This window comes from Haliaeetus leucocephalus, unplaced genomic scaffold, assembly GCF_000737465.1.
Source record: "Haliaeetus leucocephalus isolate CR32 unplaced genomic scaffold, Haliaeetus_leucocephalus-4.0 Scaffold848, whole genome shotgun sequence".
Classification (NCBI taxonomy): domain Eukaryota; kingdom Metazoa; phylum Chordata; class Aves; order Accipitriformes; family Accipitridae; genus Haliaeetus; species Haliaeetus leucocephalus.
Window position 1 is genome coordinate 14,247,582 of NW_010973284.1, and position 17,587 is coordinate 14,265,168.

General features: G+C 38.8%; 1 protein-coding gene across 1 annotated transcript in view; it reads right to left on the reverse strand.

Moving 5' to 3' along the window:
* Nucleotides 1-4,191: 4,191 nt before the first annotated feature.
* ZNHIT6 (zinc finger, HIT-type containing 6) overlaps nt 4,192-17,587 on the reverse strand; it is a 37,833-nt gene continuing 24,437 nt past the window's right edge. The window contains exons 8-9 of the mRNA XM_010582580.1: nt 10,817-10,941; nt 4,192-6,536 (exon numbers count right to left, since the gene is read on the reverse strand). Coding sequence (XP_010580882.1) covers nt 6,451-6,536; nt 10,817-10,941 — 211 coding nt within the window. The 3' untranslated portion in view covers nt 4,192-6,450. The remainder of the gene's footprint in view (nt 6,537-10,816; nt 10,942-17,587) is intronic.

The following is a 17,587-nucleotide window of genomic DNA, read 5'->3' on the forward strand; positions in this document are numbered from 1 at the left end:
TGAAGACTGAGACAAGAAAGTTTGCAGTGAGCAGACTTTTGGGGCTGGAAGTCAAACCTACCTACCTACCTACCTACCTACACAGAAGCAGTTAAATGTGCCACACCAGCGGCTTGCTCTTGCCAGATGCTCGCCCATCTGAGCTGATCCTGCAGAAAAGCACTTGGACGCACATGCGCGTTTTCATTTACTCCTCTTTAATCAATGGAACTATTTCCGTGCAGTGGCCAGAGTGCTTAGCACACAGCAAGGGAAGGCTGCGTAGTTTTACCGGCTGCTCTGCCTCAAGCCTATTTTTTCATGTAGACGTGTCCCTGTTTCCATCATCACAATTTTTTTCTCCACGTTACATAGCCACATATAAAATAGCACATAGAAACGTGGAGGTGCCACAGTGGAAGCAGTAACATACAAGCAGCTTTGGAGATACCTGTAAATACATTTCAATTCATGAACAACTGAACTGCATTGAACTGCAGTGAGACTTGGCGTCTAGAAAATACAAATCCTGTAGAAGACTTCAACCAACAAAATGATACAGTAAGCATGTCTGTATTATCCTGTAAAGACCAAACACCAAGAAACTGAATAGATGGTATCCAGCATGCTATGATTTTTTTTTTCCCCCCAGAAAAACTACAGAGCTGTGACTCCTACATACGCAATTTTTATTGGAGAAGATCCTGAGAGACCCCAAGGCACCATTCACGTAGGCAACTTCATCCGCCTTGAATTACAACCACTTACGGGCTGGAATGCAGCAACTGTCCAGGAGGAAAAGATTACACAAGATTTTGTAAGGTTTTCGTTTACTAAACAGAAGAAATCTAAAGGTAGGGTGCATAGATTTGCCCAGATGGGAATCTAGCTAGGACACATACATTAACAGCTTAACCTCATGATGAATGCAGGTTCAATAAGAATGAAGGGACTTCATTATAAAATATCAGTTAAACAGTCAGCAGTGTAGTCCAGCAATATTTTGAGAACACGGGTTAAACACCAGATCAAAAGAAGCCCAGTATATCAGCTGAGTCAAAGACACCAGTTTCTCTGAAGCTACTGATTTCCTTCAGCATCTCAAACCAACAAGGTTAGACCCTAATTAGTTCATGAATTTGACAAAATCAGACATCAAGACGTCACGGCTGTAAAACCAGCAAGTCTATTAATGAGAACTTAAAACAGGAAAATATATTTTGCTATACAGAAGCAGATACTTGTGCTGTAGTGGAACAATCCCATTAAAACCAATATGGATGACCAAGCACAGCAGCAAGTAGAGGTTGGGGAAAAAAGGTCAACAAAGAGATACCACCGAGTTTATATAGTGAAGGGGACTTCTCAGGCAAGCTGTTAACACCACCTCATCTGCTCTTTTTCCTGAATATCTATACCTCATCCACCAACTTAATTTTTACCTCACTTGGGCATCTCCCTACTCCCTCTTGGCACTCTTGACAAAATGGACAAGTTCTGGGGCTACAATACGATTCAGTAGAAAGCCTGGAAGCAAGGAGTGGAAAGGCAGCAGCAGCTTTCACAGTCACTTCTTCCTCCTTCTTGAGGCAGAACTGGGATGACAGGAAGAAAGTGGCAATGTGATTTTTTAAAAACACTTTTGCTTTCTCTGCCAGCTGGAGTCATGCAGGAACCAGCCAGCTCCCAGCGTGGTAATTTATTCTCTAAATCAAGACTCTCTCCCCCCTCTCATTTCTATCTCTGCTTCTTTGGCAGATTATTTTTAACCCATTCCGAATTGTCATGCAACCCCACAAACAGCTGTACTGATGCAACTGATGCAAAAAGAAGCCTAATGAAAAAGGATTAGATAAATATGAGGACTACTGTGCCAGTTTAAAAAACGACAACAACAACAAAAAATCCACTGTTGCTATCACTAGTAGGAGCCAGGAAGTCCAGAAAGACTTCCCCTTGCCCCAAAGGTAGGCAGGGCTCTAGTTGCTTTCCATATTTTATCACTCTATTGATTTTTTCCTGCCAAAAAGCCTACTACAGTAAGATAGCCTGGAAATGCTTTTCGGCAGGAGAAGTTAGCAGTGGTGAAATCAGGCCAAGCCAGGGGAACTTTGCTTCCAAAACAAAAAGATGTAACAACGCACAGAGCCAATGAGGGAAATAAGCTCTTGCAATAAAAGCATCATTAGAGCTAAGTCACTGTCCGATGGGTCGCCGAGACCCAGCAGGACACAGTGTGAACACACTTCTGTTATCAAATCACAGACAGGCAGGCAGCAAAATAACTATCCTTGGTTTTTTTCCTGGTTGTACATGTCACCTGCAACTTCTCTTTCAGTTTCAGTATTTATTTCGAGTTGGTTTTGCTGCCATTTCTTGTTTGTCTTGCATACACGTGACTTCCTTCCATTTCACCACAAATTTCCACCAAATAAAACCATATGCACTGCCATAGCAACATTTTAATACAAACACAGGGTAATCTTTGTTCACTGAAGTACACAGTTGTTCTTTTTTTTCTCTTATTAACAGAACCTGCATCTGCATACAGTTTAACTGAATGTCATAGCAACAACATAAACACAAATCCAAGATATTTTTTCCTTTGGAGGGAGGAAGAATAAATGTTTTCAGGAAAAGAGCGTGGGACTTAAGAAAGCAGAATGAAATGTTTGTGACCAAATATGGCCTGAAGTTACATCATCACAGCTGTATACTTACTCTTTGAAAGCCTGCTCCTGCAAGGTGTTATACATTCTCAGTTCCTACAGATGTCAATAGAGAACAGCCGTATCTGCCTGGCAGGGCAAGGTCTGAATCACAGCTACACTTAAACACAACACATAGGCGGGACTTGCTATCAGCACTAAGGTGAACTGAGAAATTTATGTACTTCAATAGACTAGAGTGCATGTTCTACACGGTAAACAGTTTTACTCCTAATGCAAAGTAAAACTGCACTGTTCGACTGGAGTCACAAATATTGGTCCGGCATGCTTCTAAGCCCTACTGCCAAACACACACTTTGCAGCATGACCCTCTTCTCTATGGACCAACAATTCCTAATGTGGAGATAAATACAGTAAAACCTAGACTTCAGACGTGTTCATTCAAAACTTAGCTGTTATGCTGACAGGGGGTATAACGTTGTTTACCGATGACAACTCAGCAACTTATGCCTCATACCCCCAAGAAGTTATACAAAAAAGGAAAAGAACCAAGTTCTCTCATACGGCTGACTCAATCCTACCTCTCAGCTATTGCTATGCGCTTAGCTATGCTCTATTTTTGTCCTTTATAGCTTGTGAAAGGGATGACTTCATTAAGCTTTTAATTTTTTTAAGCATGTTCATTCAGGACAAGAGCCTTTATTCCTTGCTTTATAAGCTGATGGTCCTTCAGCTCAAGCATACCGTGAGGGTTCAGGGTTTGAAACCTGAAAAGTCTAAACATTAAAAGAAATGCCATAACAATGCTACACACAAAGAGCTTGTTCCTTCTGTGACAAGTAGTTTATAGAGGAAAATAAGAGAGTAAGCATAGTAGGCATGAAATCAAGCACTCTGCGCAAGCTGGTGTTGAATGATGGAGATTAAAACAACATCACACAGTTTTCATTCACAGACGTCATCTGTGCTGAATCAAGGCAGTCCTGTAGGGATCCTCGTATAGTATGATTACAATAGTATGTTTTCAAAGTAGACAGAACTGAAGTCTTCCAGGCAGCCTCAGCTCCATGTCTTAAATACCAAGTGCTTGACCAGAAATTTAAAAACACAGCTTTTAAAGATGCATTTTCTTTCTCCAGTTTATTACAAGATGCTCGTTCTGGGTTAAGTCACTCAGAAAGGAATTGAAAACTTCCCCTAACTGCCTATGAAAGCGTTAAAAACCATCTGCCTAGCCAAAGAGTGCATAAACTTTGATTAAATCAGTAACCTTATTATTATGAAGAATTCCCACTGTTGCAGCTGTGCTTATACACAACACATTCAGTGGGACTTGCTATCAGCACTACCGTGAACTTAGAAATTTATGTACTTTTTTAGACTAGAGTACATGTCACCTGGCAGCAGTAAGGCTGTGCTTTTAGCCAGAGACCATTATTTTGACTCATTTTTATAAACAAAAATTGAAAAAGTTTAGCAAAACTGCATAAAAATACCTGAATTCCATCTTGGCTTGCATTTGATGAATCACCACTGCTCAAACCAGTGTAACCGTTATCAAAACTAAATAAAAAGAGGTAAATAGTAACCTGGGAATGAATGGCAAATGCTACTACTATCAAATTTACTTTCAATTTGATTAACTCTGGAAGATGACTCCCAGCTTTGGGAAATTTCAGTTCTAGTAACCACCACAGAAATGCTCCTTAATGTTTTTTAAAACCTTCTTTAAGGTAGGAAAAGATTTAAATCTGAAGGATAGATTTAACAGCATCTTGATTTAAAAAACAAGTTGCATTTGACTCACAAGGAAGCTTAAACTAGATTTATGTAAGTAAAAAAAAAAAGCAGACAAACCCTTTCATACAATTAATGAAAACCTCCAAGAGTGTAGGAAAGTAATGCAAATCACTAATCTGTGTTCCTCAGCCAAAGACTAATCACACACACATGCAGATCAACACATATTTGCAGCACTCTCATTTCCACTGTGTGCTATGAATCTTAACAGAAATGCCACGCTTTTACTCCAGATGAAACATTTTCTGGCAAATGAACTGTGGCAGTTTTGCTGTTCTGCTCTTTTATCGATGTTATTATGAACGAGTTCAAGACTGGTTTAAAGTAATTTGTGGCTACTAAGTCAGCGTGCCGTAATCACTGATTAGGAAAAGCTTATTCACTTTCACTGAACTGAAAAAATATGAAAGCAGCACCTACAGCTAGGAATCCTGGTCCTTTAAAAAGGGTTAAAAAAACAAACATTGAAACAAGAGGTGGGCAGAGGACCAACAATGACTAAAAAAGAAAATACAGCACAGGTGGCTACTGCCAGGCAAGAAGAAAAACTTTCCTGTTTTACCAGGGGTTGCAAAACACATGAGGGAAAGGACACGTGATACCACTGTGAGAAAAAATAGTATGTGACTACAAAAGTCTGATGCTCTTTTCAAACAGTAGCTAGATGTCATTTTTAAAGACAATTTGTTTGCAAAAGTGTGAAAAAAAAAATTTCTAAAACTTTGAACATCCAAAAAATCCTCTCCACGCAGCATGACTGGTAAGGAACCAACAGCCTGGTGCCCTGAAGCCTAGACTGAGAGTCTGGAAGCCCAAGCCCTCTCCCATGTTGGTGCCACGACCTCCTGTTACGTCAACAAGTTCCTTCACTGCTTTCCGTTGTCTTTCTACCTGTAATGACTGAAAAAACACCTCCATGGCAGTTTAGTGTGCATCCTGTGCCACCAACTTTTGTCACAAAAGGTGCTAGTCTCAAGCAGGAGACAGACTGGGGTAACAATGATGGCAGCAACAACCTCACAGAGCTGTTTACAAAGTGATTATGTCCTTAAGACTTTACAGGTGCCGACTTAGCTAGACCCTTGCAAACTAACCCCAAATGCCTATGCTGATTCCTGAGAACTCCCTGGTGCAAGTGTGCAGAGCGGCCCACCTGTCTCACACTGCTCACAGCACACGCTGTTCTCATCCTCCAACAGACCTCACAGACACGGGGGACTTCGACATAGTGATAAGTGGTCTGGGATCTAGAAATCTTCTCAGAAGTTAGCAACAGATTTCTGTTGTCAGCAGATGATACAGTACAGGACTTGTTTTTTAAGGTTTATTTGTTTTTAAGTAGGTAAATTTAGTTGATACTTCAGTAAATATTTACAATACCTGGCTTCAGTAGGTAAACTAGTAATATGAGATGCATAACATAACAAGATGCAACCAAGTAAGAAAAAAAAAAGTATTGCACCAGGCACCAAATTGTCACCACAGAATATTAAAGTCAGAAGGTAAGATCACCTGCAGCAGCACAGCATGATAAAGAAATACCCTAAAAGAAAATTAATCTAATGAAACATCAGTGGTTTTTTTCCAGTGAGTTTAAGCATTAAGACTCAAATCCACATATAAATACAAATATGTGATCAGATATTTAAACTCAGAAATCAGACACTCAGCTGTTAGGGTAAAAGGAAAAAAAAATACTGTTGAAACTAACTTGGAAACTTTAAATTTGAGTCACCCTGATTTATTAAAGATACATGGACAAAAGGCTGCAATTAAATAAGAATATCATTTTTTTTCTGGAACCAGCAATTCCCCATCTCTTTATTTACATCTCTAAATATGCGTTTCTAAATCCAAAAATAGGCTGGCAGTTTGGAAGTGTTGCCTTTAGTGAAGGAAGCCAAACCAACCCTCTGAATACACAGTTGTATAAAAAAAGATTAAATTTAATTAAAGAAAAAAATATAAAATGCTCATTCCACCCTCCTCTCTCAAAGAACCATCATGAACTGTCCCGAATTTCCCCTTCTTCCATAGATGACAGGGATGAACTTTCACTGTCCGAGTTCTCTGTACGTTCACTGGCATCTGAGGGTGTAGGACACAAACAAAAAACAAGCAAGCAATTAGTTTCAGCAATGTTGTTTGCTCATCAAACAGAAGCAGTTTCGTACCTTCTTTTCCTTTTAATCACACTTTCCTTGAGGACAGCTATTTGATCAGACATAACCAGTCTCGTAACATGGGATAAAGCCCTAGGTAGGACCTTGTTGTTGAAGGAGAAAGCAAGACAATATTGAGAATTTCTTTCAGTTTTTAAATCTTGGTCTTTCAGTCAAGTAGGTAAGCAGAGTATTTATCCCACACAAAACTCTTCATCCACTGAGAATTTCAAATTGTTCTCTTGGCTTATTTGTTTTCAATGTTGTTTTCTGGGTTGCTACAAACATAGATCACAACTGTAATGAATTACATATCATTTACACTTTTATTAGCATTTCAGTTAAGATGGGGAACTACTCAGAAATTCTAAACGGAAATGGAAAATTAAGATGATGCACCTATGTGCTCCTTCTACATGTTCCAGCATCCCAAAGATGGTGTTAAGCTGTGTGAATCCGTGAGCTAAGGCTGATGAGGTTAAAGGTGCACAATAACTTCTGCTTTAAGACACAGCTGTTGCGCTCTGCTGAGATGGTATTGTGAAGCACTCATTTCCCAAACTGGTCTTGAGCCTCACACCCCGAGAGTCCTTCTTTAACAAGCACTGACCCCAGTCACCTTGTGCTGAGGTCACCAAATGCCACTGGTCGGTGGCACTCAAGCACCACAAAAATAAACTACAGCAAAGTAGGCCCATGATTCACACTCTGCTCTCATTGTTATTTTCAGTATTTGATTTGACTATGAAGTTAAAGAAGTTTTTGAGCATTGAGGAAACATTACGAACAGGGAGCTGATGAAGTATAGTTACTGTCTTGTCAAGATAAGTTCTACAGCTGGCAAACATAGATAATACATAGGACACAGTGTGCACCTGTACAATTTCAGCGGAATTTGTTCAAGAAAATAGAAGCATTTCACCCAGAAACATTGGAGGTCACATTTTGTCTACACTAAATCTAGTGTATAATCAATTAACATTTATATGCCAGATATGTACTGAGTAATGCACAAAGTAAGGATTGTTTTTGCCCCTAAGTCCTGTGAAAGCTTCTATAATCCCCTACTATCTTCAGCCATGACTGACCTTGTATGATGCAATCAGAGCACCTGTAGTTTTTTTGCTATAAGCAAGTCAAGCATCAAAACATCACATAAAAGAATGTGGCAATCTTCTGACTCACAGCGAAGCTCAACAGACAAATTTTAGCTTTAGTTTAGTCTGTTACAGTAAGCCTTATTTAACAGGAATTACAGATTGTCTTCACTCAAAAAGAACATATTTTTGTGGTGTTGATAGCATTGCCTATAAATTAAGGTTGCCCAGTCCTTCCCACCATAAAACTATCTGCAGTTTACTTATAATGTAAAACTTAAACTCTGGGTTTAATTTTTTTAGTGCCAGTTTCCATCCTCAATCATTATTTTTCTTATTTTTTGGGAAGTTTCAACCAAAATACTTCAGCCATTTCTGAGAACAAGGATAGGAGAAACAGGCTTTGTCCTCATTATATTCTAGCAGTTTGTCTTTGAAGGTGTGCGGCTCTAGCTCTTCGCCAGTCTTTGGGGGTAGTAACTTGAACTGCAGGGGAATGGTGATCTTTCCCCAGCATGTGCCTATTGCTGTGGCTATGAAAACTTGCCTCTGTTCTTCCTGGGGAAGGGGGGAGATCTGAGATTGCTCAGTAAAGAAACATCATTTTAGCAGTTAAATCCCACAAGACTTTGTTTCTTGTACTAGCCTGGGTCCTTTGTAAACAGACCCTGGAGGGCTATGGTAGTTTGGAGCCCCCATGCTCCGGCAGACACCCTGCCAGACATCCACTCATCAATGCGGCAGCTGTTTGCCTGGAATGCAAAAGGGAGGTCAGCCGGACAGGCGCTCTGAGACAACTGTCCCTCCGGGTGCACATGCAGAAGGCAGAAAGGAAAGGCAGTATTGGTAGAGATAGGATAAGCAAGAGCAGGATGGATGGCTTAGGAGGAGCATGCAACTGATAGAAAAAGCCATACATGGTGAAGAAACTGGACTGCAAGAAACGCACAAGATGCTGCAGCAGAAAGGTCACTTCTTGGGAGATGGGAGTGGGCTAAAGTATCCCTCTGATTACAACAGACTTCTCCCTGGAGAGTCCAGAGGTGAACCCAAGATTTCCACTCCTAGCAATTACCTGTGAATGCAACTGGCACAGCAAACTGCTCTTTTTTCTCTTTTATTCTTTAAAGATGACACACCACAGAAGAGCACAATGATTGTGCCACACTTCAACAAAAGTGGTATTTTGTCTTCGAGTGGAGTAACAGCAACAAAAAAGCCCACCTATTTTTATATTAATGCTCTGAACATGCTTTTCCTGAAAGAATCTGGAGTTACTGTGGCAGGCTTCCCCTCTTAACAGAAAAAGCTCCAAGAACACAGGGTCCAAACCAAACTCAAGGCTGAAGTTAAGTGTTAATATGTTAACTAAGAAGATGTACAAAAATAAATTATGATAAATGTTGTGAAAATCATGCTATTTTTGCCATTAGCTATAATCTTTTGCTATGTTATACCCAAGACATCTCAACAGGGAGCTATGCACTTGATTTTTATGGAATCTATAGAAACAGTTAAAAAAAGAAAACAAGATTAAGAAAATCAATGGTTCCCAAAACCTGAAATAGCTGCCAGCGTTCCCTGAATACCAGCTTCAGGGATGACTGCTAACTGAATGATCCCTGCAGCAAGAGGAAGGTTACCGTCTTGAAGATACACACTTGCACTGCCCTGTGACAGAGCTGTCGGCACTTCCTCAGCTATTACCATCTCTCTCTGCCCTTTTACAGAATCAGCTAGTTGCTGCGGCAGCACAACCTCAAAACATAGTTGTTCAATCAACGCTTACTTGAATCTATACTCTTAAAAGTACAACCTCTCTACTAGCTCAGGAGACAATGACAACCACTCTATTCAGATTAAGTTTATGAGTCAATCAATTTTAATTCCCTCCTGACATCTAAATCATAGGGGTAGGGCTGACTACTGAAAAGCAAGGGACCTAGATCAATAAATAATGGATAAACTGAAAGTACCTAGTTTCCTTGTACTCCAGTATATGTATGTGCACTCGTAGGGTGCATATCAGCAGACCTAGTTGCTCAGACAAAACTCCTACCTTCACCCCTGGCAGGGTGCCTCACTCTCAGGAGCTCTTGCAGTGCATAGCACAAGAAATGTTTGCATGCCATTTCTTTGAGAGCAGATTGCTCCAATGGATCACTTAGTGTCATCTAGGCAGAACAGCCAAGATCGATGGAAGTTTGATATCACTGGTACAATATTCTCAGTCTCTCATTTATTCAGTCAAATTATATACATATAGAGCCATGATCGAGTTGCCACAGGGCAACAGCCATTGCAAACATATTTCAAAGCTTTTCCTCAGAATCTGTAAAAATTACAGACTGGCCCATCACTGAAAAGTATGGAATTTCATAACTAAGGAGACTAGCTGGGGAACTACGAGACAAGGGAACTGATTCCCTGTATCAGCAGCTGCAGAAAGTGGAAGTGGGACATGAAGCCTTTATACTGGGGAGAAAGATGGAAGATGGAAATTAACTTCAAAACTAGAGTACAAATTCCTGCTAGACCTGGACTCTCCTGTAAGTTAACTCCAAGATGAAAGTTCTCCCTCAACTAAGTACTTTTCGAAAGATAACACAGTCTTTTTAACCCACCCGAAAAGCTACTTTGCCATTACGATTTCTAATAACTATTCTGTAATTCAGAATTATCTATCCAATGTTAGGAGTTAGGCTAGGAAATAAAGGAGAATGATTCCTCTGTATGATTAGCAGGCTTACTTAAAACTCATCTTCCCCAGACAGCTTTGACTTTCTAGAAATAACCAACTCTGTCAAACTTTGCTATATACAAAACTTAGCCGAAGTCTGAAAAGTTGTTCTACCTTAGTGGCTAAAACTCTACAAAAAAGGAATCAAGCACCCATAAACAAAGTTAGGAAAAACACATACAATACAGCTTATGGATGTAAGCCATCAGAGCATTCACAACAGCTTTTTTTATAGCAATCTTTTAGATTCAGAGAGAAATACAAGACATACTGCATATTCCTGGCATTATTAATAGGAGTATCCTTAATTATTGTTTATTTAACTAAAATATCTAAGTATAGCATAACAGGAAATAAATATATGCTTACCTTGGCCAAGAACCACCATGTCATTCTTCAATGTTTTCAAGACCACAAATAATGTTGGATACTCAATTATTACTTTGCCTTTCAAATTGTCCAGGAGGCTTCTACTGGCATCCAATTCATTGTACCTTAAAAGTAACAGGGAAATTTATTTTGGATTTTAATACTACCAAGGACATAATGTACACTTGGAGGCAGAGAGGGGGAACACTTTTGGGCAATTCACAGGATCTTCAGATGATATGATGTTCAGAAGAATTACCTTATGATTCAAATTACATATCCAGTCTTATTATCAACTTCATATTTTTTTTTTAAACCATCCTAACATCTAAGCATAAGAACAAGAGGAGAATCAAAGTCAAATAAATGTTTTATGAGTTCTTAATGAGTATCTTTACCAAGACTGAATATGGACATAGGGTTATCAAAATGGATATATTTGCCAAAACCAGATTCTAAATTAAAAATAACACTTAATGTTCTACTTATGGGCTTTAACACTACAGGTTTAATTTACATAGTTAGTAGTGTACCTTATTTAACATGTTTGCTTATGAATTATCAGTGAAGTACTGGGAAGATGAAATAAAAAGCATATCTGAACAACTACTAAAGCAAAGGTATATTGGAAGCACTTAGAACTCTGGTTTTGTAGAAGGGTGGGCTCTGATACCCAGAACATTGGGGCAATAATTTCTAAAAGACAGTACAATATCCCCATTTATGCCTAAGCAAATCTCTGCTTACAGCACCATCTGCAAGAAACTCCCTGTAGAAATCTCATATGTGTGTGCTACAAGGGGCGCATGACTTGGATGAGCAGTCCCTTCCCAGAAAAGGGCTCCTCTTCACCCTGGAGGGTGAAGCCAGGTACATAGCAAATGATGCCACAGTAATAAGAAGTAAACTGAGCATCTTCTCCATAACTATTTCCTAGAACTGTAATATTCTCTCCCAACTCTCTAACTGGAAACCTGGACATGGGATTTTGGAGAAAGGAAGGGATATTTCAAAGCCCTCTGAAAGAGACACCCTGTTTCTTTCACTTGCTGTAACTGTGGCATCCAACAGATGCTCTGATATTATTACACTGCAATCTGAGTTATGCAATTCTTTCTGTAATCAGCATTATTAAATTACTACTAAGCTATTGTATCAGTTAAAGGCAAATGAAGTTCAAAACCAAAATAAACTGTAGGCAATAAGTGGAGTACTTCCCATAGCTGCTTTACCTCCTCTGATCATTAACATATTATGCAGTTGGGTTTTCTTTTGCCAAAAACAACACTGGATGGGTGAAGGAAATGATATACTTTATGATTTACAGTAATGTGTGATTAAGAACAGTATATCAGAGGAGTCAGCACACAAGAATAATACTGAAGGTAAAACAGGATTTGAGTTCTTGGGATTTAAGGGAAACTTAAGTTTGAGCAAAAACTATTTCTCTCTCATATTCAACTTCAATCATCATGAAAATATTTGGTTTCATGTTTCTCTCAACCCAAAGTAATTATGACCTCTTCTTACTGAAATCCTTTAAAAGGGATAACAGTATATTACATTTCTTATTGAATGAATGCATTCATAACTTGTGGATTAACACACATGAACAGAAACATATTTACTGCTTTATTTACAGTACTCTAAATGCAAAGTATGGCAATACCTTTCCTTTGGCAAGGACCTCAACACATTCTTTTCTGGTTAAGCAAACATTTACCACCAAGAGGCTAAAGTAATTCACATGCCACAATACAGTTTCCATTATCTCATGTTTTAGACAAAACATCTTTAGGATCCAGCTTGGCATAAGATAAAACATTTGTACTGAAAACTATTTTATGATAGTAAATTACTGAAGTGTTAGATCACCAAGGCAGAGCTTTATCTTTTTTGTTTTTAAAGTAAATTTTATTGGCTGACAGTGACAGAGAAAATATCTAAATTTCTAGTGCATAATGTGGGCTGAAAACTTCAGGGAGAATATAACAAAGGAGCTTAATACTTCTCTTTTTTAAACTTTGCTGTTACTGTCTACGCTATCCAAAGACCTCAGTCTACCACATTCCCCACTTTATACACAAGTGCAAGTTGAGGTTTTCTGCTAATCCACCTGACAACCTCTTCCTTGACTGTGCATGCTTAAAAGACCTCAAAAGAAAATTAGTACTTGTCACTCAATTCCAAAGTCTAATAAAGGATGGCTCCTGAGCAAGACTGATTTTTCAGGTTCTCTCTGAAAGACCTTGTCAGGATAAAAACCTTCCCAATTTTATCCCAGACCAAGAACAAAGTCATACATCAGAGGGTGAACAACACAGACCTATGGGCAGTAGAAGGCTGCCCTGCAAGGCTTTTCCAGAAGCCTATATACACACACAGTTTCAATTTTTACTTATGAAAAGGCTAGACCTGTTTGGAGAAAAATGAAAAGAGACGGTGTTTTTACAAGTCTTCTAACTTCCTGTATTGATTGTTCACCAGGACGAGCTAAGGATGTAGGGTAACACTGGAATGCAGGTCCTCCCATGTACTTGCGGGGAAGCGGTCTCATCACAGGTAGCAGATGGAGCAGGGAGAACCTGGCAATCAGATATTATTACCAGATATTCTTTTACCACCATTTTTAGCTACTCATCCTGTATCACTGGGACTGCGTAGCCTGCTCAGTAAGAACCCATAACTAGCTGCAACCTTCTTCAGGCTCTTCCTTCACTGTGCATTTCAAGTGACAACCCAGTAAAATGAATGACAACCAGCATAAGTCTGTCCTTTCACTCAGACTCTTCCATGCTCCAGGCCCAGTTGCAGGAATCAACTTAACTGAGCCTGTGGCCCTAAACAAGCTCCTTCAGCCCTTCATGACAGGATGGATTTGAAGATAAGCCTGGCTCCAAATGAACTGTCCACCCTGACAGAACCATTGCCTTAACACCCCATCTTCACATCTTTCTTTTAAACCCTCCCCCTGCTTTCTCTTTTCTCCCACTGCCCAGTTCATACATATCGTCTGTGCTACAGCTTCCCGATCCCTGTATTCAGTGGGACTTCTCTTTGTACCCTTCTCTCTCAATCTTCTTTCCTCCCTGGTATTTACTTCCCACATATTTTCTCTCTCCCTTTCATACATTCCCTCAGCCTCCTTGTCCAACACCCACCATCTAATAATACACTTTCCTGATTATTTTCTTGCCCCAAGCAAGGCTTTATGCCCATGTCACGAAACAAGAAATAGGCCTGGATTTCTTCTTAATAAGACAACTCCATTTATAAGGACCACAAAGACACAATCTCGGCAGACAACAGCTTTTGATTTTAGCTGGAATGAAATAACAATAACTGCTTTTTAAAGGACAAAAATTAAATAAAATTTGCCTGCCAGCAGGCAGTTTAAAAGCCTACAAAAATTGTGACAATTGAGAAAATTTAACAAGATTCAGCAATCCCACATCAGTTCCCACATAATCTGTTACATTCACTCTACGAATGGCTTTGTTACCTTTCACAAAACGCTGAAATTAATGTGGCTCTGCATTTCTGATAGCATCTATGAGTTTCTGCAAAGGCTAGTTTCACTATCTATAGTTATTCCACCACCTTCCAGGAATTCAACAATTCAGACTCCTAATCTGTCTCCCACAGGCAGGAATGCCGTATTAGGTCACTGCATCACAACAAGCTCCCCTCAAATGGAGCCTGTGGCTATCATCGCAGTGGCGTAACTTGTCTCCACGAATTCAGACAGCAGGAAATTCCCTGCTGATCAGGTTTTCCTGAATGTCATCTACAGGAACTTTGATTTTAATAATAATAAAGAAAAATTGGCAATCTGTAATTAAAGATAAATTGTAACCATGTTATTTCTTTAATTTTGTCTTCTAGACACCGAAAAGAGAACAAACAAGTTTTAACCATCTAAATAATTGTAAATATTACTAAAATGCATAGTTGTATAATGACGTTCATAATTTTCCTGTGAGAGAGATCAACTAAAACCCTTGCGCATATTTTAAACAAAGATGATTTTTCTTCCTAGAACTGAGTGGAAACATCGAGGTATTTACTTGGCGTAATTCAGATACCATAAATCATGCTATCTATTTTGGGCCTAGTCCTAAAAACCCACAACCAAACTTCTGTTAACTTATGGGAAGAATGAAGATTTCACCCCCCACCCCAACAAAAGAGGGTAGCATTTCTGCATTTGCCTAGAAGAGAGCAAAGACTGGGCACAGCATTTAAAGTCTCTCCCAAGCACTCATTCTGAAGTGCTGCAGCACAGCAAAGATAATAACTAACAGATGGACTTTCATTCCTAAGTGGTGAATAACCTCTTCGTGTGGTTATGATTTGGTGAACATGGAAGTAGTGAAATGCACTCTTGAATTAGCTATAAAACGAAAGACGTATGGCAGAAAGTAAACACAATATATTGAAATAATGCATGATTTTTATATTTAACTTTGTCACTAGAATTCTGACATTCCAAAAATCTGGAACACAGTGAATTTTGATAGTCCATATGTGTGAAAAAAAAAAATTAGAAAATTAAACGAGCAAAAAAGCAAAGACCTTAGAAGCAAAAAAAGGAAATGACTTGCCATAACAATTCCTTTATAACTAATTCTTACCAACAGTGGAACAATATGAAAGACTACTCTGCCTGAACACTCTTTTAAGGAAGGGGGACGGGAACCAAGTTCAAGTATATTTCAATATGAAAAAAAATTATACTACAGTTTACACAAATATTTTAAAACCTGCTAGCTCCTCCTTCCACTCTCGGTCTACAGTTTTTCTCCCAGTCTAGGACCTCCATAATTTGCCTCAACAAATGCTCACAAACCTCTCCTCCATATTGTCCATACCTGTATAGCTCAAACTATACCCATACAGACCAGATGCCTGGCCAATTCCTTTCCACATCAGATCCCCATCTTAAGTAACACATCCATCACAGATGTCCTTTTTCTGAAAAATGAGGACAAGAAACCTTCTCTTATCAACCAGTTGGCTCACAAGTCCTGCTAGGAACCAACTGAAAAAGCACAGGAAGAAAAGTTGCCAGCATACCAGAAAAGCATCTCAGACATTATCACCATCTCGTAACTATACCTACATACACAGAATCCATAAAGGTACTTCCAAATTAACAAGAAACCCATGAAGCTCTTCCTTTTCCTTGCCATATTTCAGCCATAGATCATCCTCAAAGAGCATATTAAGACAAGCTGCAACAATCTGCAATCTCTTCTCTTTTATGGGCTGTAAGAGGCCCTTCCACTAGGGAAATCTAAGAACAGCTGAAAACTGAAGTGGAAAATGTGGAAGAAAAAAAAACAAAACAAAAAAATTTAAAACCAACCTCCAAAGCACAAAACCCCTCTTCTCACAAACATATTCCAGAAAGTCAGAACATCCTGGAAGAAAAGAAAGTAACACCCAGGTGAAGACAGCAGGAACACCAATTGTCACCTAAATCATTTCACGCAATAGTAGATGTCCAGAAAGATTTAATGGCTTGTTCACTTTTACCCCAGAAAATATATGAAATAGTTAATGGAAAGAAGAGATAAGCAAAATAAGACTACAAGTATGTCACCATAGAAGCACAAAGGCTGTCCCCGTTTAAACCTCTTGAGAATGAGGCAATTGCACAAAGAGAAAAACACAGTAAAAGTTGTTTAATGACAACCACGGAAAAATATATCAATTGATGGCAAAACCCATAAAGCAGATAAGGCATCTGCTGCAACAATTTAGAGGACTGAGCATTATGGGTGATGTGGTAAAAGGATTCAGGATGCACAATAATGACCTAAAGATTAACTGAAGTACAAACCATTCTGCATCTTTTATTTATGGGAGAAAGTACGACAAAACAGAAGGAAAATGTGAAACTAGCAAATGTCAGTTTCTTGGATTTGGTAGAATTTGGTTCAAAGAATACAGCAGTAAAGTGATACTGAATTTCAAGAAAGCAAATACTTTCCCCATCTCATAAGACATAATGAAAAGAAGTAACAAAATCCGGCAGCAAGTAAAGATGCTATAATTCAAGTGCATCACGGCAACAGTCCTTTACACATGCAGGAATTTACTTACTTTGTAAAGCCAGACAGCTTTACAAACTGCTCAAAAGCTCAAAGTTTACAAATCTTTAAGTGGTATAGAGAAACATACTGAAAAAGGGTATACCACAATCATGTAAGGCTACTATACGACTGAGATAAAAAACCCAAAACAGCCTAATGAGTTAATGATAGCCAGAAGGCCTAAAGGGAATATGAAATTGCACAAGGGAAAAGTTATTAAAAAGAGAGTGGGTTGACTACTGAAGATGAATGCCTGAAGTTTCAAAAACTGAAAAGATTATTAGTGGCATCTTCAGTACATGTGAAAGCTGTGGGTGGTTCCCCCAAAATACAGGGAAGTCAAAACATGTAACTTGTACCCATTAATAAGATACTGGCATGATCATGGAAAAAAAGCGAATTTCATAAGTCTACTTTAATTACAGTGTTCTGTTACACAGCCTCATGAAACTGTATTTACATTACTGTAAATAATTTTACAGGTGGGGGGGTGTACCAAGGAATACCAAAGGATGCAATGAAAAACTCTTAATACACCAAGTTCAGAAAACTAAAAGATCAAATCTCATTTGACAAATTAACATAAGTAAGCAGAGCACTGATAAAATAAACAAGAAGTATAAAACTGATGAGAAATCAGTCCTTGTAAATTGGCAATACTTTTTTTATTACA